Here is a 25676-nt window from a genome sequence, read left to right on the forward strand (position 1 = left end):
ATTTTATTGAATTGTGACTTTACATAATTGTTGCTGTAATAATCTAATTAAATGTATGTTAACGTAAATAATTTGAGTTCCTCTTTCGACAGCAACTATAATGAGCAATGGCCCAATTACAAGATAACGCCAAAATGGTTGGCAGAAACCATAATTTTTAACTTTTTAATAAGTGTTGAAGTCTCAGTAGATTTTGCAAATCCCATGTAATTTTTCAGTTTAATTACTACACCAAACCACGACGGCTTTTTCATTTGTAGGTTACAAACAAATGGACATATTGTTTAAAATTTTCTAAAATACAACTATTATTAAAACGAAAATATCACACGTCCTTTTGCGAGGTATGACTACATTCTCCTCCGATTGTGTTTCCAAGCTACCATATATTATATATGGCGCGAACGGAATGAGAGAAGGCACAACAAGATATATCGTACACATTCTCAACTAGCCCGCACTATTGAGAGAGTAATCCGTTCGAGAATCGTATCGGTGAGATATTTTGAAAACATGAAGCTCCGAGGTTTGATCCAAAGGTGGTTTAGCTATACACAAAACCAATAGAAGCGTTGTGCTCTGTTTTTTATTTCAATACTTTGTTCTCGTTTGCTATCATTGTTCATTAGTTGTAAATAACTCTACTTTACATCACTTAATTTCACATTTCATCAAAAAAAAAATTATATCATAAATACGGATTTCTCAATTCTTATAAAGCATGTTACAAAAAATATTTCTATTTTAACAAGTTTTTGTAACGCATGTTATACAATGTTTAATTGAATTTTTTTTTTTTATAAGATTTTATAAGGTTTATAAAGTTTTGAAAGTGATATTTTTGAACAACGTTTTTCCTAATTCTAGTAGTTTTTAAAAGTAGTATCATATTTTTCAAAATTCCTCTTGATTCACGGATAATCTAATGATGTGCAAATTAGGTTTAAAATATGGACAATATATGAAGAAAATCAAACATGAGAGCTTTTGTTAGTTTAGGATCTGGTAGTAGTCGGTTCCATTTGCTTCAAGCTCTTGATAGCTTTTCTTGGTTTTCTTCATTCTCTTATTGCTTCACGGCATAAATTTGACCATGTTATGTTTGATTTTGATTCCATGGGTATTATCTTTGTTTTCAACTATAGTCCTAAACTCTTTTGACGTTGAAACCCAATATTAAAAATAAAAAACTCTTCGCATGGCACCAAAGCAAAGTCCTTAAAAAGCATGGAAGAAGAGAAGAAGCTACACAATGTCATCTATACATTACATTTTTTTCATATATTTAGAAAATGTATATTAAGAAAGCCCCCAAATATCTCAATTCATAACCTTCTCTTGCCATACTTCATTTAGGGGCCAAAGCAAAAGAAGAGAAACGCACTTTGCCTTTTTTTTATTCAAGCAACGGGGAGAGAATCTTCCTGCTCTTCCAAGGAAGTAGTTGGAGTGCCACTTCCACCATTTAGCACTGTGACGTTGCCTTCAGCGTCAACGTCCACAATCACCGAGTCTCCTTCTTTAATCTCTCTCGCAAGCATTTTCTCTGCCATACTATCCTCTAAAAGCCTCATGATGGCTCTTCTCAACGGTCTTGCTCCGTAGCTCGGGTTATAACCTTCGTCTACTACTCTCTCTTTGAACCTCTCAGTCACCTGGAGCTCGATCTCCTTCTTCTTTAACCTCTCGAACACTTCCTTCAACAGTATGTCAGCAATTTCTTTCACTTCCAGTTTTGTTAGCTGTCTGAATACAATCATTTCGTCTAGCCTGTTCAAGAACTCTGGTCTGAAGTACTGTTTCAGCTCCTCGGTCACAAGGCTCTTGATTCTGTTGTAACTGCTGTCTTTCTCGTCGTAGTCTAAGTCGAACCCGATACGTCTTCCTCCTTTTTCGATCACGCTGCTTCCGACGTTTGATGTCATGATAAGAAGTGTGTTTTTGAAGTCAACTGTTCTTCCTTTGCTGTCTGTTAATCTACCGTCTTCAAGGATCTGAAGCATCATGTTGAAAACATCTGGATGGGCTTTTTCGATCTCATCGAATAGAACGACGGTGTAAGGGCGACGCCTAACTGCTTCTGTTAGCTGACCTCCTTCGGTGTACCCGACGTATCCAGGAGGTGAACCGATGAGTTTGGAGACGGTGTGCCTTTCCATGAACTCACTCATATCTAGACGAATCATGGCTTCTTCAGATCCGAAGTAGTAAGCTGCCAAAGCTTTGGCAAGCTCGGATTTCCCAACACCGGTTGGACCCGAGAATATGAAACTAGCTATTGGACGGTTAGGGTTCTTGAGTCCAACACGTGCACGGCGAATGGCTCGGCTTATGGCTTTCACAGCTTCGTCTTGGCCTATGATACGTTTGTGGAGGGTTTCTTCCATCTTGAGGAGGCGATCAGACTCATCAGTTGATACTTTCTCTACGGGAATACCAGTCCATGAAGATACAATGTGTTGGATGTCTGACTCCGTGACCATAGGACCTTCCTCACCAGTCTCACTCTCTGCTTTGCTCATCTCCTTGCCTTTCGCTTGGATAGCAGATACCTCAGCTCTGAGTTCAATTTCTCTATCCCGAAGTGTCCCAGCCTGAAATAAAATTTACATCTTATAAGACATCTTATTGTCCCCTAGATTGACAAAAAATTACGAATGGAATATATACAAACGGTATGTACCTTCTCAAAGTCTTGGCCACGGACAGCTTCATTCTTCTCCTTTGTTATCTGCCTAAGCTCCTTCTCAAGCTCCCTAGCTTCCTCAGGGACCTGCATAAATGAGCAAGCTAATCAATGATCAAAATATGAAAATGGTAAACTAACAGAAACCTGGCATGTGATTCCACCATACCTGTGCATGACGAAGTCGAACCCGAGAACCAGCTTCATCGATCAAGTCAATTGCCTTGTCAGGAAGGAAACGATCACTGGAATCAAAGGACAATCAGATGTAAGTAATGTTTATGACACCCTTACTTAAACTATTAACAAGTAATCTGAGAGATCAGCCACCTAATATACTGGTATGACAACTGTGCAGCTGCTACTAAAGAATCGTCAGTGTAACGAAGCTTATGGTGAATTTCATATCTCTCTCGCAGACCCTTAAGAATCTGAATAGTTTCATCCACGGTAGGTTCAGGTACTTTCACCGGCTGGAATCTTCTTTCCAACGCAGGATCTTTCTCAATGTGCTTTCGGTATTCATCTAATGTTGTCGCTCCAATGCACTATCATGATTATTCAATGATTAAATTACTGATAATAAATAACACAACTGTAAGAGTATTGTCTATGTAAACCAGATCAAAAAGAATAATTACCTGTAATTCACCTCTAGCGAGAGCAGGTTTTAAAATGTTAGCTGCATCAATTGCACCTTCCGCTGCTCCAGCCCCAATCAAAGTATGCACTTCATCGATAAATAAGATTATCTCGTCGCTCTGTCTTATTTCCTCCATAAGCTTCTTTAATCTCTCTTCAAACTCTCCACGATATTTTGTTCCAGCAACTAGAAGACCCATGTCAAGTGTTATAACCTGAAGTCAAACAGAAAAGGAAAACGCAAGAACCATCAGATCGCTGTTGCACTACCCAGCATAATCACAGGAAATTAAGGGTGATGTGAATCTAAACTGTTAAGTATGTTGTTCATATTATCACGATAACAAAAACAAATCAGCATGGGCATTCTTTCACAAAAACAAGTGCCAGAAATTTAATCTACACAAACCAGAATGTACAAAGACCATATTATTCACTGGATACATTCTCTACATAAATTCTTTCTTTCACAACTTTTGCAGAAACATCATTTTGTATTGAACCTTTTGCCATGGAAAAAATCACAACTAAGGCAGTAAATTGGAACCTGTGACTCATGAAATGTGTGCCTACATGTAATAAACCAGTATGCAGTAAATGGAAGATTTAAAGTAAAGAGATAAGACTGGATCTCATACTCATTCATAACTATTAATTTATTTAAACGCAAACTTCTCAACAAGTCTGAAAAACAGACAAACATAATGCTTACCTTCTTCCCTTCAATGGTTTCAGGAACATCTCCACTGGCTATACGCTGTGCAAGTCCTTCAGCAATAGCTGTCTTACCAACACCAGGTTCTCCAATAAGACAAGGGTTGTTCTTGGTTCTCCTGCCAAGAATTTGTACCACACGTTCTATCTGTGGCTGCCTTCCAACAACTGGGTCCAATTTACCCTAAGGTCAAAAGAAAAGAATATGATTAAGTCTCAATTGATCTTACCTCTTCAAGGGAATCTCATATGGTCAGTTCAACAAATAACTACCTCCTCAGCCAGTTTCGTCAAGTTTGTCCCGTACTCTTCAAGAGTTGGCATCTTATTGCTGCTGCTTCCTCCCCCAACATTAGCAGTTACCTCATTGTTCTCACCCACCATGCGTATCACCTAGCCATCCAATACAATTAAGTTATACTTTGTAATATAAATTACACAACAATATATCAAGAAAACTGAAAAAAATCAGTTTACCACATAAGCAACTACTTTACCTGAGTGCGAATATTACTAGGATCTGCACCTAAATTTTCCAGGACACGAGCTGCAACACCTTCACCTTCACGTAGCAATCCAAGAAGAAGGTGCTCGGATCCAATGTAATTGTGACCTGATGATATTCACACAAGTAATGAACACAATCAACACAGTGGATAATACACTTCACAATAAATCAATATAGAGATTGCAGATACAGAGGCAAAAAAGATGAAAGCAAAAGACTTGCTATAGGGAAGGGATTTACCAAGTTGGCGAGCTTCTTCCAGTGAGAGTTCAAGAACACGCTTTGCACGAGGAGTGAATGGGATCTCAACAGCAACAAAGCCACTGCCCCTTCCAATAATCTTCTCCACCTCCACACGTGCATCTTTTAGGTTAATCCCCATGGATTTCAAAACTTTAGCAGCAATTCCAGTACCCTCACCAATGAGACCTAGAAGAATTTGTTCGGTTCCCACAAAATTGTGGCCTAGTCTTCTAGCTTCCTCCTGAGCAAGCATAATAACTTTGATAGCTTTCTCAGTAAATCTTTCAAACATTGCTTTCACCGTAAACCGGCTAGCTTTCCCCTTGGGCACATTCATCGCCTGCCGCACCTTCGAATGGAAATCTTGACGGTTTTTCCCTAGAGTGTCTAAAGCATTGTTCCCACGTAATCCCAAAAATCCTTGCATCCTTAATCCAGAAACTTGTAACTGACTACACATCATTTTCACCGATCTTCTCGATCTTCCAGATCCACGGGAGGGAACATTCCTCTGGTAACAAGCCAAAGATGGTGGAGTAGATTGAGCCAGCACCCTTGTGGCCATAGCCATGACTTCCTACAATTGGAACAAGGAGTTAGACTTCGAAGGAACAATTCGGAGAAAATATCAAATCGAAAAGCAAATAGAGCAAGAATTCAAACAAAGAACCATCAGCTGACAAGATAAGATTGGATTCGATTTACAAAAGCTGAAACACTGAGAACGAACTTTGGATAAGTGAAGCCCCAAACCAAAAACTAGCTCAGAAAGTTGAATTCCACTAAGCTCAGATCAATAGAAGCTACAAAATCAGCTACTAATGAAGATGAGAGAAATCGAACCAAAACAGTAACAGAAATGAGCAAATGGAATTGACTTTTTTTACAAAAACTAAAGAGAATCTCCATCTCCATCAATATTCACGATCTGAAGCATCATAAATCGCACAAATTCGAACTAAACCACACAAACAAGTAAAAATAAAACCCTAGCTTTGAACAAAAAACGAAGCCATAAGCTTCAAGGACAAACAGCAGAAACAAACCAAGAATCCGAATACAGAAATTAAGTGAAAAAACCCTCACCGAGTTCGATTGAAGCGTAACAGAGGATCAAATGGAGGAAAAAACGAATCGAAGAAGAAGAAGAGAGAGACAAATGAAAAGAAAAAAAAAAACAGATGGATATGGTGGTGTGTGCTTATTTTGTTTCACCCTCCCTTATCTCTCTCTCTCTCGGGTCTGATTCTTTATTTTTTTCTTTATACGGTGCGGGTCTATAACACTTGTTCGGTGCACCATCGTGCACGCTAGCAATACTTCCAAACTCTAGCTATGAAAATATCACGTGGTAAACCGACCTACTTACCGACTCAATTTTACGTAATCTACCGGCCGGTTTACACCAACCGACCCACAAACTTCAGTAGTTGGTGAAGTTTTCATGAAATTTCTGCATTTTATTGTTTTAATAGAGGATAAAGTACAATTTTACTATTCAAGTCAATTTTAAAACATGTTTCACTACCGGTTTACAGAACTAAACCAATTTGGTATAATAGCCAAAAGAGCTACGGTAAGGAACTTGACAACCTCACCACCGTCCGTTATAGAGAGTCTAAGATCGTTACACGTGACATTTCATGATTGGTTATGGAGGGAATGACTATTCTACCCTGAGGATATTGGTCTCTCGCTACGTATCTGGACAGAGGACTTAATGGTCAATTTGTTTGGTGTTAGAGGTTCCGTGTACGAGACCAATTTCTCGATTTTTATTTTTGTTTTTTGATTACTACTTTTACTTCTCGCGGACGAATCTTTCTAGACGTTGCCACTTATGTTACTTCGACCTCTTATTTTTTCTCGACGACGAGAGCGTGACATGGTTTATGTTCAACCTCTTATTTTATGGGAAATATCTTCTCTTTAGGCATTATAAAATTAAGGTGCTTTTGTTAATTAACCTAGAGAGTAATGATGTAAATGAATTATATTGCTAAAAAAAATCTTAATTTAATTTGTCTTCTTGTCCTCTCTGTTCATTACTTGCATTCAGGGACGGACCCATTCAGGGGAAAGGAGGGTCAAGTGACCTGGGTAAAATAATTATACTTGTGTTTATGCATTAGAGTTCTTAAAAAGCAAGCAGAAGTTTTGGTAATTTTATGCTTATTGACACCCCATAACCCATGTTTGATTCCCTAGTTTGACACTTTTTGATAAATTTATCTCCTTTCTTTTGTTTTATATAGGTTTTTGTTGGTCGAAAAGTAGTGATAACCACAATATTTTTTCGAGATCCATTGTACTTGAATAATATTATTATGCAATATACTAAATAATATAGTTTCATATTTAAATGATCCGGGTAAATAATTTTTCTGGGTCCGCCATTGCATTGCATTGCATACCAATACCATATCTTGGCTAAAATCGCTTGTTGATTGTGATAAGGCGACTTTGTATAATCTTTTTAAGAATATGTAGAAATATCTTTTCGCATTAAGACATGTACTTTTCATTATAAAGAAAGAAAGAAAACTATATTAAAGTTGTTTAGACACATCTTCGACGAATTCTATATATCCTATATAACATTTAAGTTTTTTCCAGCGGACAAAAATTCGTTATTTTCAAAACCAAATATTCCAAGTTTCCAACCCTATATATTATATCATTTGAAGTAAAGTGATGTTTTAGTATAAAAGTTGGTAAGTTTTGTTTTAAACTATATGATTTTTCATTTCTTTTGTTAATACAAATAAATTAAACAGCATGGGAGCGCCAAAGACACCAAATTTATAAACGAAAATAAAGTTTGTTCATTCTGAATCCTTTCGTGGCTCTATAATGTTCTAAGCTTCCGTTAGGTTCGTTGAGATACCATACAGACTTTGACCCATACAATTCATGAAAAAAATTGAGCTTGGGTAAAAAAAAAAAGCCAAATTAATCATGCGGAGCATAAAGGTATAATGAAATTGTCGACGAATCTAGTAGTCCAAGATTAACCTTTTTTTATCATGGCTTACAAACAAGATATACTTTAGATTAATGATGGTTATTGGACCAGAATAAAGCATTAGAATTTAGAAAGACTGTTAGTTTTCCCTAAACACCTCTTCGAGAGTTGAAAAGCATATAGCCAAAAGCTTGTACTATTATAGATGACGGATAAGGAACATATTTAATCAAGAATCAAGACGACTTTTCTGACCATGTTGATAAGAACTTCATAAACATGTCTAACCTTTCTTGAGCTAAACGAAACACTCAAATATTTAAACTGGTAGGCGCGTAATAGAGAGTTCTAGATTTTCTTAAATGAAAGGTATAACTACCCATTAATTTAGCTTTATTTTATGCATCCGCCTTGTCTCTCTCAAACATAGCTAGAATCTTGAAAAGTTTTGATAAGGATCTTGTCATTGACTTTGTAAACACAATAATATCATCAGCAAAACATAAATGTTGGTTATGGTAATCGATATTTTAGTTCTGTAACTTAGCAAAATGCTAAAAAAGTAAAAATGTTAATCGATTACCATTCTCCATATAACGCTGCGTTTTGGAGTTGGAGGAGATACTTAAAACGCTGCGTTTTATATTTTGGTTTCCCGCGTATATTTCTCCCTTTATTATCGGATAGCCCAACACAGGCGAAGAAAACCTAGCTCTTGCTTCGCCATGGACGTCGGAGGAGAAGACATAAGCGATCTCCAGGTAGACCAAATCGTTGAAGAAGATTCCATGGATGATCTCATTAGAGACCGATTCAGACTATCCGCGATCTCTATCGCCGAAGCCGAGGGTTAGACTCTCTCCCTCCCTCTCCTTCCATTTCATTCGATTTCTCAAAATTTCCGGCGAATCAACGGTGGTTTATGAATCTATTCGATGAAACATCTTCTGGATTTCGATTTGATTTTGAAATTTGTTCTGATTTGATTGAGGATTCAATTTTCATCTTCACTTATTCCTTCGCCCGAGAATCTATTTGGCTTCCGATTAGTGTCTTCTGGTGGACGAAGAACATAGCTTAAATGTTTTCATTGCCATTCTTTGTTTTCGAATTAGATTTGGCGATTTTCAATCTCTAGAATTGGTGAATCAACATAGTAACGAAGAAGATTCTTCCTGGAGAAGATTTGAATTTGATTGATTTGAGTTTTGGTTTGAGCAGCGAAGAAAAATGGAATGGAAATAGGCGGACCTGTTGTGGCATGTGTGGCGGATTTAGCCTTTAAATATGCAGGTGAGATCAGTTTTCTATGCATTGGAACAATAATTCTGCAACTCTCTTTTCTTATGGTTTGAAGAACCCTACGGTAGTTAAAACTTGTCATTGCTATTTACTTGGAAACTTAATCTAGCTTCAGGGGAATATAGATTGGTCAATATGCTTTGGAAGTAATCTTTTGGTTAGAGGAATCCTGGTCTAGTTATACATTAATGAAATGTGAAATGTTAGTTTTATCAGTTCTAATCATTTCTTTTAAACTTTATATGGCTTACTATTCACCTGGAATCTTTATTTAGCTTCAGGGGAATATAGATGGGTCAATATGTTTTGTAAGTAATCTTTTTGTTAGAGGAATTCTGGTCTTGTTAGTTTTACATTAATGAAATGTGCAATGTTAGTTTTATAAGTTCTAGTCATTTCATTAAAACTTTTCATTGCTTACTACTATTCACTTTGAATCTTTATCTAGCTTCAGGGTAATACAGATTGGTCAATGCTTTGGAAGTAATCTTTTGGTTTATGTTAGGATTTTTATCAGCGGTGAAGAAGAGTATCTGTTCTTAGGCCTTTATGTGGTAGTTAGCCTAAAAAAGCACAGAAATGGCAACCTAAAGCATGGTGTGTGCTTATGTTGAGTAGGATTATTTTGGTTGATGTTTGTATGGTAAACTGTTTGCAGAAGCTTCAATTCATAGTAGAGTTGACTAAATCAAAATTTAGTGTTTTAGTTTCCAGAGTAGCTTTGTCTGAAATTTTGCTTCTTTGTTATGAGTAACAGAAAATGTTGCAAAGGACCTTGAACTATTTGCTCATCATGCTGGACGCAAAGTTGTGAACATGGACGATGTTGTTCTCTCCGGTATAAACTGTTTCAACTCTCACACGTTCATGTTAATGGTTTCTTAGTTCTGAATGTCATATCTATTTCTGAAATTTGCAGCTCATAGAAACGATAACTTAGCTGCGTCTTTGAGGTCATTGTGCAATGAGTTAAAGGCAAAAGAGCCACAATCGGATAGGAAACGCAAGAAAGGATCAGCCAAGAAAGAAGACAAAGCCAGTAGTAGCAATGCCGTTCGCATCACGACCGATCTGTAACTCTTCAAGCAGAGTGTAAATACACACCCATGGAGAAGCTGTTATTAAAAGCCCTGGAGTTTTTTGGAAATTTATATAGAAGACTTTTGCATTAACGTACTTTTAAATGATTAATATATCCAATCAGAAAATTAAAAAAAATATGCGTATTTATCCTCACTTGCTTAATTAAAGCTGCGTATTTATCGAGAATCTATTTCTATATTCTCTTTAGATTTGCATTGTTATCTGTTTTCTTTTATATACTACGTATAAGCTAAAATATTGTAAGCTAGGTCTGATAATTCCCCTACCCGCGCTAGATAACAATGTCACAATCTGGCTCTTCTCCGACGAAGAAACAGAAGCTGGATGATGGTTTAGGTATATTTTTCTGATCCTTTTGGTTATTACACATTGAAGATTATGTATGAGGGATCTCGATTTGGTCTAGGGTTAATGTAGCAAAGAAATTCAGAGTGTTTTATGTTGTAGGTAAAGGAAAATCTCAGAACGAGATTGGTGCTGTAGGGATTAGAGAAGAGAAAGATAATGAAGCTGAGAATGCGAAGGTATATCTGTTTTATTGAAGATCAAAAACGTTGATCCTTTACAAGGATACAGAGATGTGATTGCATTGAAAGTCTTGTCTTGTTTTTGGTTGGTGTATTTCTATGTCCTTTGTGTGAATTGTCTGAATTTTCATTTTTGTAGCATGCACATTACGACCCTTATGGTTATGGTGGTTCTCCTTTTGGAACTGGATCCGTTCTCCTAGATTACCCCACCTCCCCTAATTACAGCCCTACATCTCCTAGTTACAGGCCTACCTCTCCTAGTTATCGCCCTAACTCTCCTAGTTACAGGCCTAACTTTTCTAGTCACAGTCCTGACTCTATTATTTACAGGCCTAACTCTCCTAGTCACAACCCTGACTCTACTATTTACAGGCCTAACTCTCCTAGTCACAGCCCTGACTCTACTATTTACAGGCCTAACTCTCCTAGTCACAGCCCTGACTCTACTATTTACAGGCCTAACTCTCCTAGTCACAGCCCTGACTCTACTATTTACAGGCCTAACTCTCCTAGTCACAGCCCTGCCTTTACTTGTTACTGGTCTGACTCTCCTAGTCACAGCCCTGACTCTCATAAATACAGGCCTAACTTTCCTAGTTACAGCCCTACCTCTCCTAGTTACAGCCCTACTTCTCCTAGTTACAGCCCTGTCTCTCCTGATCACAGCCCTACCTCTCCTCAATGCTGCCCTACCTCTACTCAGCACAGCCCTATCTTGAGCTCTCCTCCTGAAGATGATGGTTATGGTCCTGAGCACATGGAAGCTGAAAACAAGACCAATGATCATCTCACGGAGATTGGGGATGGATACTTCCATGTGGATGGTAGAAATTACCCGGAAGCTGAGGCCACTCGCACAATTCATGTCCCATGTTCTAAGGTTTGGTTTTACATTCTTGACTCTTGTTTCAGTATCACGTACTGAAATTTACTATGCAGGTAGCTCTACTGGTTGGTGCTGCAGCGACTTTACGGTTTCTTCAGCACAACCTTTGTGCTAGAATCCGTATTTTAAAGGATTCAGACGTTGATTTGAAGTCTGCACAAAGACCAGTGGAATTAACTGGAACTGTTTTACAGATCGAGTTTACTCAGCAGCTTATCGACTCTGTCCTAGCAGAGGTTGGTCATAATTAGCTCAATTTCTTCTTCTTGTTTACTACTCTCAACTATTCTGTTTTTTTTCTTAGTCTGAGAAATTTGGTTACAATAATTTCAGGAGAATCATGATTAACCAATGGAAGAGGAAAAAACTAAGAAACCATCTTCTCAGAAAGATTGTGAAGCTCTTATTAAGCAAGTCCATGCCGAGTATGAATATCCCACGTGTGATGCAGCAACCTCTCCAAGGATATGAAGTTGTTCAAGTTTGATCAAATTTATATTAAACCTCTCAAACATTTTATAAGCATTCGGGAGATTATTTTCGGTAATTAAACAAGCCATGATAAAATCTTATTTAAAAGTCATGGAGAATTTTGTTCGGTCTGATTGGTAACATTTTACCGGTTTTAATAGCTTATGACCTTTATCATTCTGGGGCATAGCATAAGATATCAGTATTTGTACTAGACACTTTCCAATTCTCTTAACTAGATTTACTGTTCGCGCATTGCGCGGGATATCAAATTTCAACTGGGTATAATACAAAATGTTAAGATTAATCATAATCATTTGAATTTTAAAAACTATATACATTCATACTTGTTTTACAAAACAATATACAACATAGAAATTATAAAATATATTTAGTAGGTACCGCGTAATAACAAAAGTTATATAAGATAAATCATTTTCAGGAGTCATCAATGAATTTTTTTTTTATCAAAAAGAGAGTTATTTCCATAAACATATCTTGTAAGTATAACTGTCTTGATGTTTTGACCTATTCGTACCTCATACTAAAAGTAAATTTGCTGAGTTTGAACTTCAATTTATAAAATTTATAAACGTAATATTCATGCCGCTTCAATAGGTTTGGAGAGCACAATTTACCTATTGAAGTAAGACCATCATACCTTAAGGAAAGTTTTGACAAAATCATGAATGTCTTAATCTTATCTCTCCTACTACACTTACATGGCTCGACGATTTAACCTGATGTTGAATATGATAGTCTGGTTTACTAAACCAAACTATCTAATAATGCATACATATATCCGATGTTTCAAGCATTACTCAATTTCTCTTCAAATATTTTTCGTCGTTTTCTATGATGCATTTGTTCGCTTCCCAACATCTACTCTTTTTTTATTTTCTATATGCTCACTTTAATAAAACTTTAAATTGATTTCTAACTGAAAATTATTTCCTCATTTCATCTTTTTAGTTTATTTTCTTTTATTAATTATATGGTTTTCATGCTTCAACTTAATATAATTTTACGAAAGATATATATTTGTTAAAATTTCCTCAACAGTACTTATTTAGATTTTTACCTATATTTAAACATATTCACCTTTTTATTTAGAAAGCAAACAATAATATAGATAACTGTATTATTTTTATTGTTATATTTTACTATAATTTAATATTAAGATACAATTAATCTTTATATTTTTCGTCAATGTGAATTTATACTATTACTCTCTTTAAATATAATTTTTCAATTTTAAATATGAATTTTTTCTTATATCTTAAAAAACTTTTACAATCATACATTTAACCATTTATTTTTTAATCTAAAAATAATATTATTTTAAATAAATTTCTTCCACTTTATTATTATCTCTTTAATTTAATGTTTCCATGAAATATGAATATCTTCTTATTATTTAAAAAAAAACTCTTATAGCCTTCCATTTCAATTCAATTCTTTTTTTCATCCTAAATTATATTTGAGGTTTCCTTATTATTCTTAAAAATGATAGTTTTTAAACGTTTTTTATTTTTAATAAGTTATTATTTGTTTGTAATTGTATAATAAATGTCATTAAGAAACCTTTTGTCCATCTTAAATAACATTGGTATTTCTATGAAATTTTCATAATTATTTTTTATTTCTTAATTTTTATTTCTTAATTAAATATTTTCATAATTATTTTTTATTTCTTAATTTTTTATTTCTTAATTAAATATTTAGCGATTGTGTTCATTTTAAGATATATATTAACAAAAAATTAATTTAAGTGTTTTATATGTAAATATGTTACACTTGTGTTATTATTATTCAAGTAACTTTTATTTAAAACTGTGTATTAATTGATGATTACTTCTTTGATAATGAGATGTAATTAACCATGAAATTAAATATTTTGAAATAATTATTAGTAGAATTCATAATATTAATTTGGTGATGATGTGGACACTCTAAGAGGAGAGAAACTCTCCCATTATATATATATATTAATTAATGCTTGATTTGTTTTGACCAGATGTAATATTTTTTTTTGGGTCCCAACCAGATGTAATTTAAGAATTGTTCTTGTGGCAACAAATTTATGCAAAATGCATTATAATGACTCTTTGACCCAACAAAAAACACAGAATTATATTAAAATACTAACTATCTTTCCCCATTTCTCATGTCTAGACAACACCACTATATTTAAAAGCTCTGGTCTAAATTGGTTCCATATCAAAAATGAGATTGTCAAATTGGCAAACTTCCCTCCGCAATAATCTCTAGACTCTAGAGCAATGATTCTTCAACCATCTCTAAAACCCATGTTGTGGTAATGATTCTTCCTCGTGGTAATGCTATTATACTATAGTCTATAGTCTCTCTTTTCTTTTAATCTGTTCAATGATATGGGTTTGGATCTTGTTGATAACTGTTGATTATGCTTTCCTTTGGATCTTAATTCTTTTTTCTTTCTCCGGAATTCAGAATTCAAGGTTGATTTTTGTCATTTTAGAATTATTTTGTCGGATCTCATAGAAGGATAAAGATTCCAAAGAAATGTCTATTATAGATAATTAGAGTAAGGAGATTGAAAATATATATCATAACATGGCTGATGAATCTATAGTACGTACTTTAGTTGAAACATATATGCATGTCATGGATATATGTTTCTCTATTTGAATTATTGTGATTTGGAATCTTTAACGATAATCACGGATCTTTGTTTTCACTCCGCATGTGGTAGTGTAGTACCTATGGTTTTGCTAATTGTGGTCCACTTTTGTTATCGTGTTTCTCATTAAGCACATGTTACCCTTTTACATGTATTCTTCATCCTAGCCTCTTACAATGTATTGGAATATGGGCTTCCAACTCAAAACCAATTGGTTATGAGTGGAGTGGCCCATATCCCTTATATATTACTTAGGATCCCTTCCAACTTCCGATGTGGGACATTATGTCTTAATACGATGAAGCTTATGCTTTATATATTAGTAATTCAGAAAAAATAGTGAAAGATTTTGTTTTCCGGCGATTGTATCGGCTTTTTAGTTAGTGTAGATTACTTTGGCCTCAATAGTTCCTGAATTGTTAAGCATATAATGTGACTTTTTGAATTGCTTTCAAAAATAAAATAAAATAAAATAAAAAGACACGACCAAGCATGCTATATTTCACGCTATAATAATTGAGGTCCCGATAGTCATGTGTCTATTACAGGTAATAATACCGTGAGTAGAAAGAGCCTTTTTCAAAAGATTTTCAAAAAAAATTACAATCTGATTTGGGCAAAAAAAATTCAAAAGATTTTATCATTTTAATACTAATCATGAAAAAATTACAACATATTTTCATTCTTTAATATAGTTTACAGTCTAGGATTGGTTGTTATAAAGAAACAACTGAGAGAAGAAGTTACCACCGGATGGTTTTGGCTAGTGGTTAAACAGTGGTTTATCATGTTGTGCTCAACCTTGGTGAGAGGGATGCACACATCACGTCATATCATTAAGTATGAGCAGAGGCTAGTCTCGAGCAGTTGGAGAATAACGGCTTTGGCCTGAACCCCTCCTAGTTAACAAGGACAAAAAAAAAACAATTTAGGAGTCTGGTCTAAATTTCCTAGGTTATCAAGTAGAATCTGATAAATTTACAAAACAGATGTTACGTGATCAATTTTTTTTTTGGGGTCAAATTTACGTGATCATTTAGGATAAGAAAAGACAAAGTAAATGGATTGAAAACACCTGAAAATGTTAAACAAATTAAATGGATTGAATAGACTTGAAAATTACAAGCCGATACAAAGGCTTCACAAATTGCTATGTATGAATTCTTTTTTTATGTGACAATTGGAACAAACTAAGGAAAAGGATTGAATGGAAGATATAATTTATACACCTGTATATGATTATGATGGTAGGACATGGAAGGCAAAATAAGAGATTTCAATCAGTTTCACAACAATAAATCACGTGTAAATAAAATTTTATAGATTTTGAAAGGATTACACGTGACCACCTTTTCTTTAGGTGGCAAGTGGCATCAAATTCATTGGTTCTCAAGCTCTTTGGTTCATGCACGTGTGGATAAGGGTTTAAATGATAAAATTGACGTGCGTGGCCTATTATGGTTGGTTGATATCTAATGTTATGTGGAAGAAGAATTTACTCAAAAAATGAAACTTGTCCTAGTTATTGCAGAGGTTTAAATGATAGGAAACAACTGTCGAATGTGTTTAATGATGATCTCCAGACTCCAGGTAGTGAATCTTCCGCCTTAGAACGATTCTTGTCAATATGAATTTCGAAATAATGACTTAAAGTCTACGAATCTTTGGAGCAGTTGCAATAGCATGACAGAGACATTGAGCTTGGATTACCAAAGTTGATCAGCTAGACAAGGAAAATTTTCTAGCTAGATTTCAAAGAAACTGATGAGTATATATATCAACTGTAACAATATAATTCACCTTAGGGAAAGAGATTAGTGTAAGAAGATTAATAATATAGATTTACTTGGTGGCAATATTTATACATTAGTTAAGGTGTTGAAATCACGTTTATATAAAAATAAAAATAATAAAAACTTACACCGAGTATTAGGATATTGAGGGCATATATGTTTTATAAGAAAATTAAAGACACATTTAAAAAAAAAAAAATTAAAGAAACATCATAAGAAAATTAAGGAAACATCATAAGTGGAAATTACTTGTGAGACTGAGTAGACTTTAGAACTGTAGTTGTTACAAGTTGTTTCCAACAAACAAAGGTCTTTTTGGGTTTGTGTAGACGTGTGATAAAGTTTCTTTTTCTTTTTGATAAAAGACTTGTGTTAGGTTTTTTCTTTTTTTTGATAAGTTTAACGTTGTAATGTTTGCTTAAAAAATTCTAGTAAACTTTGGAATTTGGAGTGCACTAATAATTATGATAAGGGGAATTGCCATGATTGTAATTTATTCAAGTTCTGTTGTAGCTCGAAGTATCTCTGCATGGTTTTTACATTTATAAAATTGCCATGATTGTTTTTGTTGTATTTACATTAGCTAGGTCGATATTTTCTTTCGTGTTCCAAGTTGCAATACGTAAATATTATATAAATTTTTTTAGAACAAGTAGTAAGACATTTTCAATCAGTTCACACAAAATGATTGAATGAAAAAATAATTATAATATTATATACAGCCAATATGATTGTGATTGCAAGACATTGGGGGCACAAAATTAAGAGATTACAATCAGTTCCACAACAATAAATCACATGGAAACAAGCTTTTATAGATTTAATAGACCCACACTTCTTCTCAGGTGGCTCTACAAATTCATACGTGTAGATAAGAGTGTGAATAATAAGTTGATGTGGCTTATTCTGATTGGTTGATATTTAAATCTAGAAGAATAATTTACCTAAAAAAAACCAAATAAAATTTGTCTCTTCAGTTTTATCACTAGCCTAGTGCTCCACCATTAGACAAAGACATTATAGATCTAAGAAAATGTCAATATAATGGATGATGATTATGAGAAAAACTTACACGTTTAAGAGGCCCGAAGTTGCTATCTAACAGTTGTAGCCATGGCCGCTTTGATAATGCAGTTTGAAGGAGAGAAGAAAAACTTATCCGAAGTTGCAGACGTAACCCTCAAGCAAGATCAAGATGAACAACAACGTCGATCTTATTCGACGTCGTTTAGGGAAGAGAGGGACACTTTCGGGCCGATTCAAGTTCCTTCCGATAAGTTCGGGATCTGATCTTTACGATATATATCGTTCTGATCTCGAGGGAAAACGTTTTCACATTCTTATTGTTGTTCTGTGTCAGATTATGGGGAGCACAGACGCAGAGATCGCTTCAGAACTTCAAGATTGGTGGTGACCGCGAGCGAATGCCCGAACCAATCGTCCGAGCTTTTGGTGTCTTGAAGAAATGTGCTGCCAAGGTTTTTGCACCAAAGTGTCTATGTAAATTTATCTTTTTTTTTTTTTTTTTCTTTTTTTTGGTTCGTAAGTTCACGATGATGTTTTAGGTTAACATGGAGTATGGTCTTGATCCAATGATTGGGGAAGCTATAATGGAAGCTGCACAAGAAGTAGCAGAAGGAAAGCTCAATGATCATTTTCCTCTTGTTGTATGGCAAACTGGTAGTGGCACTCAGAGTAATATGAATGCTAATGAGGTAATTTCTGGCAGTGTTTTTTTTTTTTGTTAAATAATTTCTGTCAGTTTTTTTTTTTTTTTGTTAAATAATTTCTGTCAGTGTTTTTTTTTTTTGAACACAATTCTGTCAGTGTTGAAGATATGTTTTGTAGGATCTCATACAAGTGCTACCATTAGCGGATCCAAGAAAAAGAAAAAAAAAGAAACTAACAAAGACAAAATGTTTGTATCTTCGTAAATTCCTAATATATACTTTTATCTAAAAAAACCGATGCATATTTCACGGCTTCAGTTTTTTAACAATAATATTGACGGCTTCGGTTCTTTACCGCAGTAGATTTACCCTTTTGTGAAAAATAATTCCAATTATTTTCAAAGAATGATCGAATATACACAAAAGAGATTGACTAGTTTTATGAGAAATTTTAAGGGATTAAGAAATATTGACCTCTTTTTTCAAAAATACTAGTAAAAATGGTTTCTCAAAAATATAACATTTTATAAAGATCTTATAAGTCCTAATTATAAAACGTAAACAAAATGTTATAAATTTTTTATTTATTTATTTTATCCAAATGAAGTTAATAAAATAATAGCAGAGATGATAAATAATTAAATAAAAAGAGAAAAAAATTAATCATATCTTATTATATAAAGTATGGTTTTCAAAGTTAGTAATTCATAGGATATGCCACGTCTCAAGTTTTTTAATGAGATATCAACACATGTCAAATCTAAATTCGTTAATATATTTTAAAAAAATATAGAAAATTTCTTACACCTAGCGAAAAAAATAAATATAAAAAGATACATTATTAGTTTAGAATAAAGATAACTATAGTTACATATAATTCATAATGTAACGAGTTATTTTAAAATAGGGACCCGTTCAAATATGTTTTCGTATCTTTTGTCGAATTGTTTTTTTTTGTTAAGCTAACTGTAAAATATAGATGTCAACAAAATACATAAAATATTGAGATGCATAGATAAAGATTGTGATAAAAGAACTCAATAGTATCAAAGATGAATAAGATTTAAGTATAGTCATTTTCGAGTAATACGTTTATGACAAGTTACTAATATATAAAGTTTAACTCACATTATAGTAGTTTAAAAAAAATAACTTACATGATTTAAGGATATTTAGATAGAGTAGATAAATTGAGATGAGAGTTAGAACATTAATATAGAAAAATGTGTGGATTTCTATTTAAAATTGAAATAGCAGAAAAAAACTAAAACAATAAGATGGAGTATGTAGAATTAAAAATGTTTAGCTCTAATCTATTAAGATGGAGCGTGTAAAATTAAACAGTTTATCATCATGAAATAATTATTTAAATTATATGATGTATATTACTATTTAAAATTATTATAAAAAATTATATTTATTAATTTCTTTCACCCGCCTAAGACGGGCCTTATCTAGTATATGTATAATATCAAAATAAGTACTACTCACCAACTAGAGTGTCTCCTCATCAAATTTCTCTTTTATTGCCATAAATTTATAATTAATATGAAAATTAGAGAAATACTATTGACTTTTTTTCAGGTTATTGCTAATAGAGCAGCTGAGATTCTTGGTCACAAACGTGGGGAAAAAATTGTGCACCCAAATGACCATGTGAATAGATCACAATCTTCTAATGACACTTTTCCGACTGTAAGCTTTAGTTTGCATTCTCATTACCAATAATTTTGCATGCTTACGTTCATTTAATTGCTTAGTACTAATTGATGGTCCCATTATTTTGGTTTTGTCTAGGTCATGCACATTGCAGTTGCAACCGAGATTACTTCAAGGCTGATCCCTAGTTTGAAAAATTTGCATAGCTCTTTGGAGTCTAAGGTGACTCATTTGATCTAGTCGCTAAATTGCAACACACTACTATTCCAACATGAAACTTGCTCTGACCTAAATGGTGACAGGGAACACTTGTGACCTCAAAATTCATAGTCTATTTGCTCTGCGTTCTAACATTTTAAGAATTATCTCATCTTATTCTGTTTTCGGCAGTCCTTCGAGTTCAAAGACATTGTGAAAATTGGAAGAACTCACACTCAAGATGCTACACCTTTGACGCTAGGACAAGAATTTGGCGGCTATGCTACTCAAGTAAATTATTTCTTCAGTTTTCTCTGCTTTTCCAACAAAAATGTAAATCACATGCCATGTATAAATAATTTTTACTTTTTTGAACTCATGATTTAGGTTAAGTATGGACTTAGTAGAGTCGCATGTACTCTACCTCGCATCTATCAGGTTTGAAAATGATATCTTTAGAGGATCTGATTTCATATACTTCTCCAAGTTTCATTGAGCTCTAACTTGTTAAAAATGTATGTCCAGCTTGCACAAGGTGGAACCGCTGTTGGGACCGGATTAAACACTAAGAAAGGGTATATCTCATTTCTAATTTAATTTCCATTACAAGTTCATATCATTATAGTTCACTGTTAGTAACACTATAACTTTATTTACAGGTTTGATGTAAAGATAGCTGCTGCAGTAGCCGAAGAAACAAACTTGCCATTCGTCACTGCAGAAAACAAGTTTGAAGCTTTGGTTAGCCTCTAAACCACTTCCATCATCATCAATGTCCCAATTCATTCCTAGCATCTTGCTCTGGGTGCTAAATTATACAAGATACTTCTGAATGGTTGATATATATGAAATTAGCTGTTGAGTTATTCTGTCTTTTTACAGGCTGCACACGATGCTTGTGTTGAAACAAGTGGATCTCTTAATACAATCGCCACATCGTTGATGAAAATCGCTAATGATATACGTTTTCTTGGAAGGTACGTATCTAATCTTTTTTTTTTTTTTTTCTTCCTTCAAGATGTACTATGTTCTTATGATGTTTTAACATGTCTTTATATAGTGGTCCAAGATGCGGTCTTGGTGAACTTTCTCTGCCTGAAAATGAACCAGGAAGCAGTATCATGCCTGTATGAATGCAACTTTCCTTTGTTATTCTGTCTTTTTCCTCTGCCCATTGATTTTGATTCTCAAGAATTATAATCTCTCTCTCTCAGGGAAAGGTAAATCCTACACAGTGTGAGGCATTGACTATGGTTTGTGCTCAAGTAAGTTTTTTTATTCATCAATACATTCTTACTAACATATGAATTTAAATTGCTAAGGTTGTCTTGTTCATGACTCTTTTGGTTGCATTCAACAAAATTGTAGGCTATGGGAAACCATGTAGCTGTGACAATTGGTGGGTCAAATGGTCATTTTGAATTGAATGTATTCAAACCGGTTATCGCAAGCGCTCTGTTACATGTACATTAATCTTCTTTCATTGTGCATCTTTTTCTTTTATTCTATTAAAAAAATCTCAATCTTAACCATATGATTCTTATGTCTTTATCAGTCCATTAGATTAATAGCAGATGCTTCAGCTTCATTTGACAAAAACTGTGTGAGAGGCAGTGAGGCTAACAGAGAGAGGATCTCAAAGCTATTGCATGAGGTAGGCTTCTTCTCGTTGATTGGCCTTAAAATTATTCATGTGTGGAAATGATTTATCTATAGGAACTAATTCTTTGTTTTATGTATATCTTCTCTCTATAGTCTCTTATGCTTGTGACATCATTGAATCCTGTAAGTCTCCAAATATTTAACTTCTTTGTCAAGTCATCCATTTTCTCCTTATGATTACAAATGAATATGCCTCAATGCTAATTTTTCGAAACCTTGTTTCCTTTACCAGAAAATCGGCTATGACAATGCTGCAGCAGTTGCCAAGAAAGCTCACAAAGAAGGATGCACATTAAAGGTAAACACTTCTCATAAAATAAATCGGAATTGAAACACAGTTGAAATTGATTTGCAACAAGAGAAAACATGTTCTTGTTTGTATAAATTTGTTGGTCTATTTTGGATTTAAACCTTCTTCAGTGGAGATCATAAATATATAATACAATATCTTTAAGATCCCTAAATCTTTGCTTTAATTTATTCTATAGCACGCAGCTATGAAGTTAGGTGTTCTTACTTCGGAAGAGTTTGATACTCTTGTTGTTCCTGAGAAGATGATTGGTCCCTCTGATTAAATTATAATGGAGCCAAAAGCTTCAAATACAAAGTGGATGTGTGGTTTTTTTTTTTGGATCAAGTTGTGTTTACTCTTTTGTAATAAAATGCTGCATATGTATGCTTGTGTTCAAATTTTTGGATATGTTTTAGAGTCATGTGGTTATAGTATTCTAAGTAATTTATCAAAAAGTTTGTAATATATACTTAAGTTCAATGAAATAAATTTGTATGTGAAAATGTTTAATATTGTTGTTGTGTTACAAAAGTCATAAAAGGGAGGAGATCACAAAGTCGCAAAAAGATGCATACATGTGATAAATGTTACATAATTTATGTGGAGCCTACCGTTACTATACAAACACAATAACTTATCTTTTTATCTCTATAAATAGAACAATGCGAGCATACAATAACTTATTTTTTACCTCTATAAATAGAACGATGATGTGTTCATTATAAACACAAAACTTCGCAACTTCAATAATAACAAAATCTCTCTTTCGTCTCTTTTTATTACTCTTTAGTAGCCCGATCTTTCTACAAATATAAAATTTTCTCTATTATTTATATTCTATCTACCATTAAACAAAACACTTATTTATAACAACAACATGGATTAAATGACAGACTGATTTATATGAGAGTTTTGCAACATTTTATCAAAATATGAGAAAAAAAAACAATATCATCAAAATATGAATTGGTCGATAAGGCCCATGAAGGTCCAACATAGTTAATGGGCTTTGTATAGATAAATTTTACCGACTTTGAATCGATTATCTACGCGTCGTCGTCGTCGTCCGTCTTCAACTTCTCCACCATCGCCGCCATAAGCAGAGAAGAGTTTCACATATAAACGAAAAAACCCCTTCGAGGAACTAATCAGAAATCACAAGTCGACGATATGGAGAACGGAGATATTCCAGAGAACGCCAACGAGCGTAAGCAAAATCAATCCTTTTTTCACTTTTCTTGTAGCTTCAATCGCTGGGTTTAACCTAATTGGGTTTTGTTTGTTGGTTGCTTGTGAATAGATTGCCCAGGTCCTCAATCAGAAACTGCTGGAAAGTCAGATTCTTGTGCTGGTTGCCCTAATCAGGAAGCTTGTGCCACTGCTCCTAAAGGACCTGACCCAGGTTCGATTTCTCTTGAATTACTTTTGGCTGAATGTCTCTGCTTGCGAGTCGCACTTAGGATTACATTTCACAAGTTGGTTTTGTTGTTTGTTGTTGTTGCAATTTCTAGTTTTGAAGATGGGTTTTGTATCTATGTGTTTATATGAGCTTGTATCTCTTATTTACATCTTACATGTTCGATTGCTTCTCTATCTGGAGTGGCTTCCTTTTACTGGCTCCATATTGTTCTGTTGAGAGTAACACCATGTGATGTTTAAAGGATTCAATATTATTGATGCTAATGTCTGATTTAAGCTCCATATGTGTTTGAATCGCAGACTGACCTGGTTATTAGTTGAAGTTATGCGGGGATGGATATTTGAGCTGACGTTTTCTGTTTTCTGTAGATTTGGTTGCCATTGCGGAGAGAATGAGCACTGTTAAGCACAAGATTCTGGTTTTGTCTGGCAAAGGTGGAGTTGGTAAGAGTACTTTCTCAGCTCAGCTCTCGTTTGCTCTGGCGGGCATGGACCATCAAGTAGGTCTGATGGACATTGATATATGCGGTCCAAGCATCCCAAAAATGTTAGGTCTTGAAGGGCAAGAGATTCACCAGAGTAACCTTGGATGGTCTCCGGTTTATGTGGAAGATAACCTTGGTGTCATGTCCATAGGTTTCATGCTCCCTAACTCTGATGACGCTGTGATCTGGAGAGGTCCACGCAAGAATGGTCTCATCAAACAGTTCTTGAAAGACGTCTACTGGGGAGAGATTGATTACCTTGTGGTTGATGCTCCACCAGGAACCTCAGATGAACACATCTCAATCGTCCAGTACCTTCTACCCACAGGGATCGACGGTGCCATCATTGTCACGACACCACAGGAAGTCTCCTTGATTGATGTCAGAAAAGAAGTGAGCTTTTGCAAGAAAGTTGGAGTCCCCGTGCTAGGAGTAGTAGAGAACATGAGTGGTTTGTCTCAACCGTTGAAGGATGTCAAGTTCATGAAGCTGGCGACAGAGACCGGCTCCTCCATTAACGTGACCGAAGACGTAATCGCTTGCTTAAGAGAAAACGCACCAGAGCTTCTTGACATCGTGGCTTGCAGCGAAGTGTTTGACAGCAGCGGAGGCGGTGCAGAAAGAATGTGTCGGGAAATGGGAGTACCGTTTCTTGGGAAAGTTCCTTTGGATCCGCAGCTTTGCAAAGCAGCTGAACAAGGTAAGTCATGCTTTGAGGATACCGAGTGTTTAATCAGCGCACCTGCGCTTAAAAGCATCATACAGAAAGTCGTTCCTGCAACAGTGATGACCGAGTGAAGAAGAAGAAGAAGAAGAAATTTATGTAACACTTTGGTCAGATATGTGAACAGACGATGAATTTTCACATAAAGGAGAGCTTTATCTTTCGTTTCTCGGGTTTGTGGTTAAGTTATAGGCTGTTTGTGTAAGTTATAGGCAATGTTTCACATGTCGAATAAGATTTTTATAATGAGATTGAACCATAAAGTCTTTTCAATTTAGATGAATCAAACCGATCCAAAACCGAAATAACTGATCCAATATAAACCGGGCTCATATCCGAGAACATAAATATGTATTAATTGGTGTTTAGAAAGTTGATATATTTAACTGAATTCAGCTAATTTTAGTACAGACTGAATTAGTAAACCTGACTGAATTCAACTAATGTAGTCTTACTGGTTTAGGATTAACCTTAGAAAAATTTGACATTACGTTCGTCTAAATTTCGTTTCAACTGTATTTGATTACTGTGAGAATGCAAAAGGGACATTAAATGATGTGTACAAAAGTGCAGAAGTTATAAAACTCTGGGCGAAAATATCACGAGGGAATTTTTTTTTTTTTGGTATCAATTAATGTTAAATACTTATATCATTTTTAGAAGTGCAACAGCGATTGCAGAGGAAACAAAAAACACAGAAAAACGACAAGGAAAGCTAATCGATGGACGGGAGACCCGTGTTTGGGGCTTAGGTACTTCTTTTTCTTTTAGAGGGTTTCACCTCGATTGAAAAAGCTTGGTTTCCCGGGAAAGTTTCCTTTTTTCGCCGGATTTGTGAAATTTTCTTTCTGTTTTCTGCCGTAATTGTGCGGAGTAGGGGAAGTTTTGTGGTGATTTTAACCTAATTCTTATTCTCGCAAAACGCCGCCGCTTGAAAGTTCATAGCTTTGAGCATCGTTTTGCTTTGCGTGAAGAGTGTTTCGTTTTTGATCTGTGAGAGATGGAGTATGCGCTTGATAAAGCTCTACAAGAGATGACTTTGGAAGAGGATAAACCGATTG

General features: G+C 34.6%; 5 protein-coding genes across 5 annotated transcripts; 4 read left to right on the forward strand and 1 right to left on the reverse strand.

The window, feature by feature from the left end:
* Positions 1-1181: 1181 nt before the first annotated feature.
* Positions 1182-6258, reverse strand: LOC9301905 (chaperone protein ClpC1, chloroplastic). The gene is made up of 10 exons (XM_021015511.1): positions 5880-6258; positions 4791-5370; positions 4540-4655; positions 4316-4435; positions 4041-4226; positions 3328-3543; positions 3017-3234; positions 2856-2931; positions 2684-2773; positions 1182-2594 (listed from the first exon to the last, which is right to left on the reverse strand). Exons 2-10 carry the CDS (start codon positions 5362-5364, stop codon positions 1401-1403), a joined length of 2790 nt encoding a protein of 929 aa, XP_020871170.1. The 5' UTR covers positions 5365-5370; positions 5880-6258; the 3' UTR covers positions 1182-1400.
* A 2165-nt stretch (positions 6259-8423) lies between these two features.
* Positions 8424-10278, forward strand: LOC9301906 (centromere protein S). The gene is made up of 4 exons (XM_021015513.1): positions 8424-8607; positions 8980-9051; positions 9818-9898; positions 9980-10278. The coding sequence occupies exons 1-4, from the start codon at positions 8484-8486 to the stop codon at positions 10135-10137; spliced, it is 435 nt and encodes a 144-aa protein (XP_020871172.1). The 5' UTR covers positions 8424-8483; the 3' UTR covers positions 10138-10278.
* Positions 10279-10378: 100 nt separating this feature from the next.
* On the forward strand, positions 10379-12163 carry LOC9300160 (DNA-directed RNA polymerase II subunit RPB1). The gene is given in 6 exon segments (XM_021015512.1): positions 10379-10500; positions 10612-10688; positions 10831-11574; positions 11634-11816; positions 11914-11923; positions 11926-12163. Coding segments are annotated over 6 exon segments (1095 nt in total). The 5' UTR covers positions 10379-10445; the 3' UTR covers positions 11952-12163.
* Positions 12164-17372: 5209 nt separating this feature from the next.
* On the forward strand, positions 17373-22499 carry LOC9300161 (fumarate hydratase 2, chloroplastic). The gene is made up of 17 exons (XM_002864039.2): positions 17373-17783; positions 17867-17984; positions 18072-18221; positions 19761-19871; positions 19974-20057; positions 20226-20324; positions 20421-20471; positions 20559-20608; positions 20693-20774; positions 20916-21010; positions 21094-21160; positions 21248-21298; positions 21402-21497; positions 21589-21687; positions 21789-21818; positions 21928-21993; positions 22184-22499. The coding sequence occupies exons 1-17, from the start codon at positions 17620-17622 to the stop codon at positions 22268-22270; spliced, it is 1500 nt and encodes a 499-aa protein (XP_002864085.1). The 5' UTR covers positions 17373-17619; the 3' UTR covers positions 22271-22499.
* A 537-nt stretch (positions 22500-23036) lies between these two features.
* On the forward strand, positions 23037-24892 carry LOC9300162 (cytosolic Fe-S cluster assembly factor NBP35). Its single transcript, XM_002864040.2, has 3 exons — positions 23037-23194; positions 23288-23389; positions 23776-24892. Exons 1-3 carry the CDS (start codon positions 23158-23160, stop codon positions 24687-24689), a joined length of 1053 nt encoding a protein of 350 aa, XP_002864086.1. The 5' UTR covers positions 23037-23157; the 3' UTR covers positions 24690-24892.
* Positions 24893-25676: the final 784 nt, after the last annotated feature.

Source organism: Arabidopsis lyrata (genome assembly GCF_000004255.2).
Source record: "Arabidopsis lyrata subsp. lyrata unplaced genomic scaffold ARALYscaffold_8, whole genome shotgun sequence".
Taxonomy (NCBI): domain Eukaryota; kingdom Viridiplantae; phylum Streptophyta; class Magnoliopsida; order Brassicales; family Brassicaceae; genus Arabidopsis; species Arabidopsis lyrata.

Coding starts and splice junctions, on each gene's coding strand:
- LOC9300162 (XM_002864040.2), top strand. CDS start 23,158: ATGGAGAACGGAGATATTCCAGAGAACGCCAACGAGC. Junction 23,195..23,287: donor TCCAGAGAACGCCAACGAGC/GTAAGCAAAATC, acceptor GCTTGTGAATAG/ATTGCCCAGGTCCTCAATCA. Junction 23,390..23,775: donor TCCTAAAGGACCTGACCCAG/GTTCGATTTCTC, acceptor TGTTTTCTGTAG/ATTTGGTTGCCATTGCGGAG.
- LOC9300161 (XM_002864039.2), top strand. CDS start 17,620: ATGGCCGCTTTGATAATGCAGTTTGAAGGAGAGAAGAAAAACTTATCC. Junction 19,872..19,973: donor CTAATGACACTTTTCCGACT/GTAAGCTTTAGT, acceptor GGTTTTGTCTAG/GTCATGCACATTGCAGTTGC. Junction 20,325..20,420: donor TTGGCGGCTATGCTACTCAA/GTAAATTATTTC, acceptor CTCATGATTTAG/GTTAAGTATGGACTTAGTAG.
- LOC9301905 (XM_021015511.1), bottom strand. CDS start 5,364: ATGGCTATGGCCACAAGGGTGCTGGCTCAATCTACTCCACCATCTTTG. Junction 4,656..4,790: donor GGAAGAAGCTCGCCAACTTG/GTAAATCCCTTC, acceptor GAATATCATCAG/GTCACAATTACATTGGATCC. Junction 2,774..2,855: donor TTCGACTTCGTCATGCACAG/GTATGGTGGAAT, acceptor TCATTTATGCAG/GTCCCTGAGGAAGCTAGGGA.
- LOC9301906 (XM_021015513.1), top strand. CDS start 8,484: ATGGACGTCGGAGGAGAAGACATAAGCGATCTCCAGGTAGACCAAATC. Junction 9,052..9,817: donor TTTAGCCTTTAAATATGCAG/GTGAGATCAGTT, acceptor TATGAGTAACAG/AAAATGTTGCAAAGGACCTT. Junction 9,899..9,979: donor GGACGATGTTGTTCTCTCCG/GTATAAACTGTT, acceptor TGAAATTTGCAG/CTCATAGAAACGATAACTTA.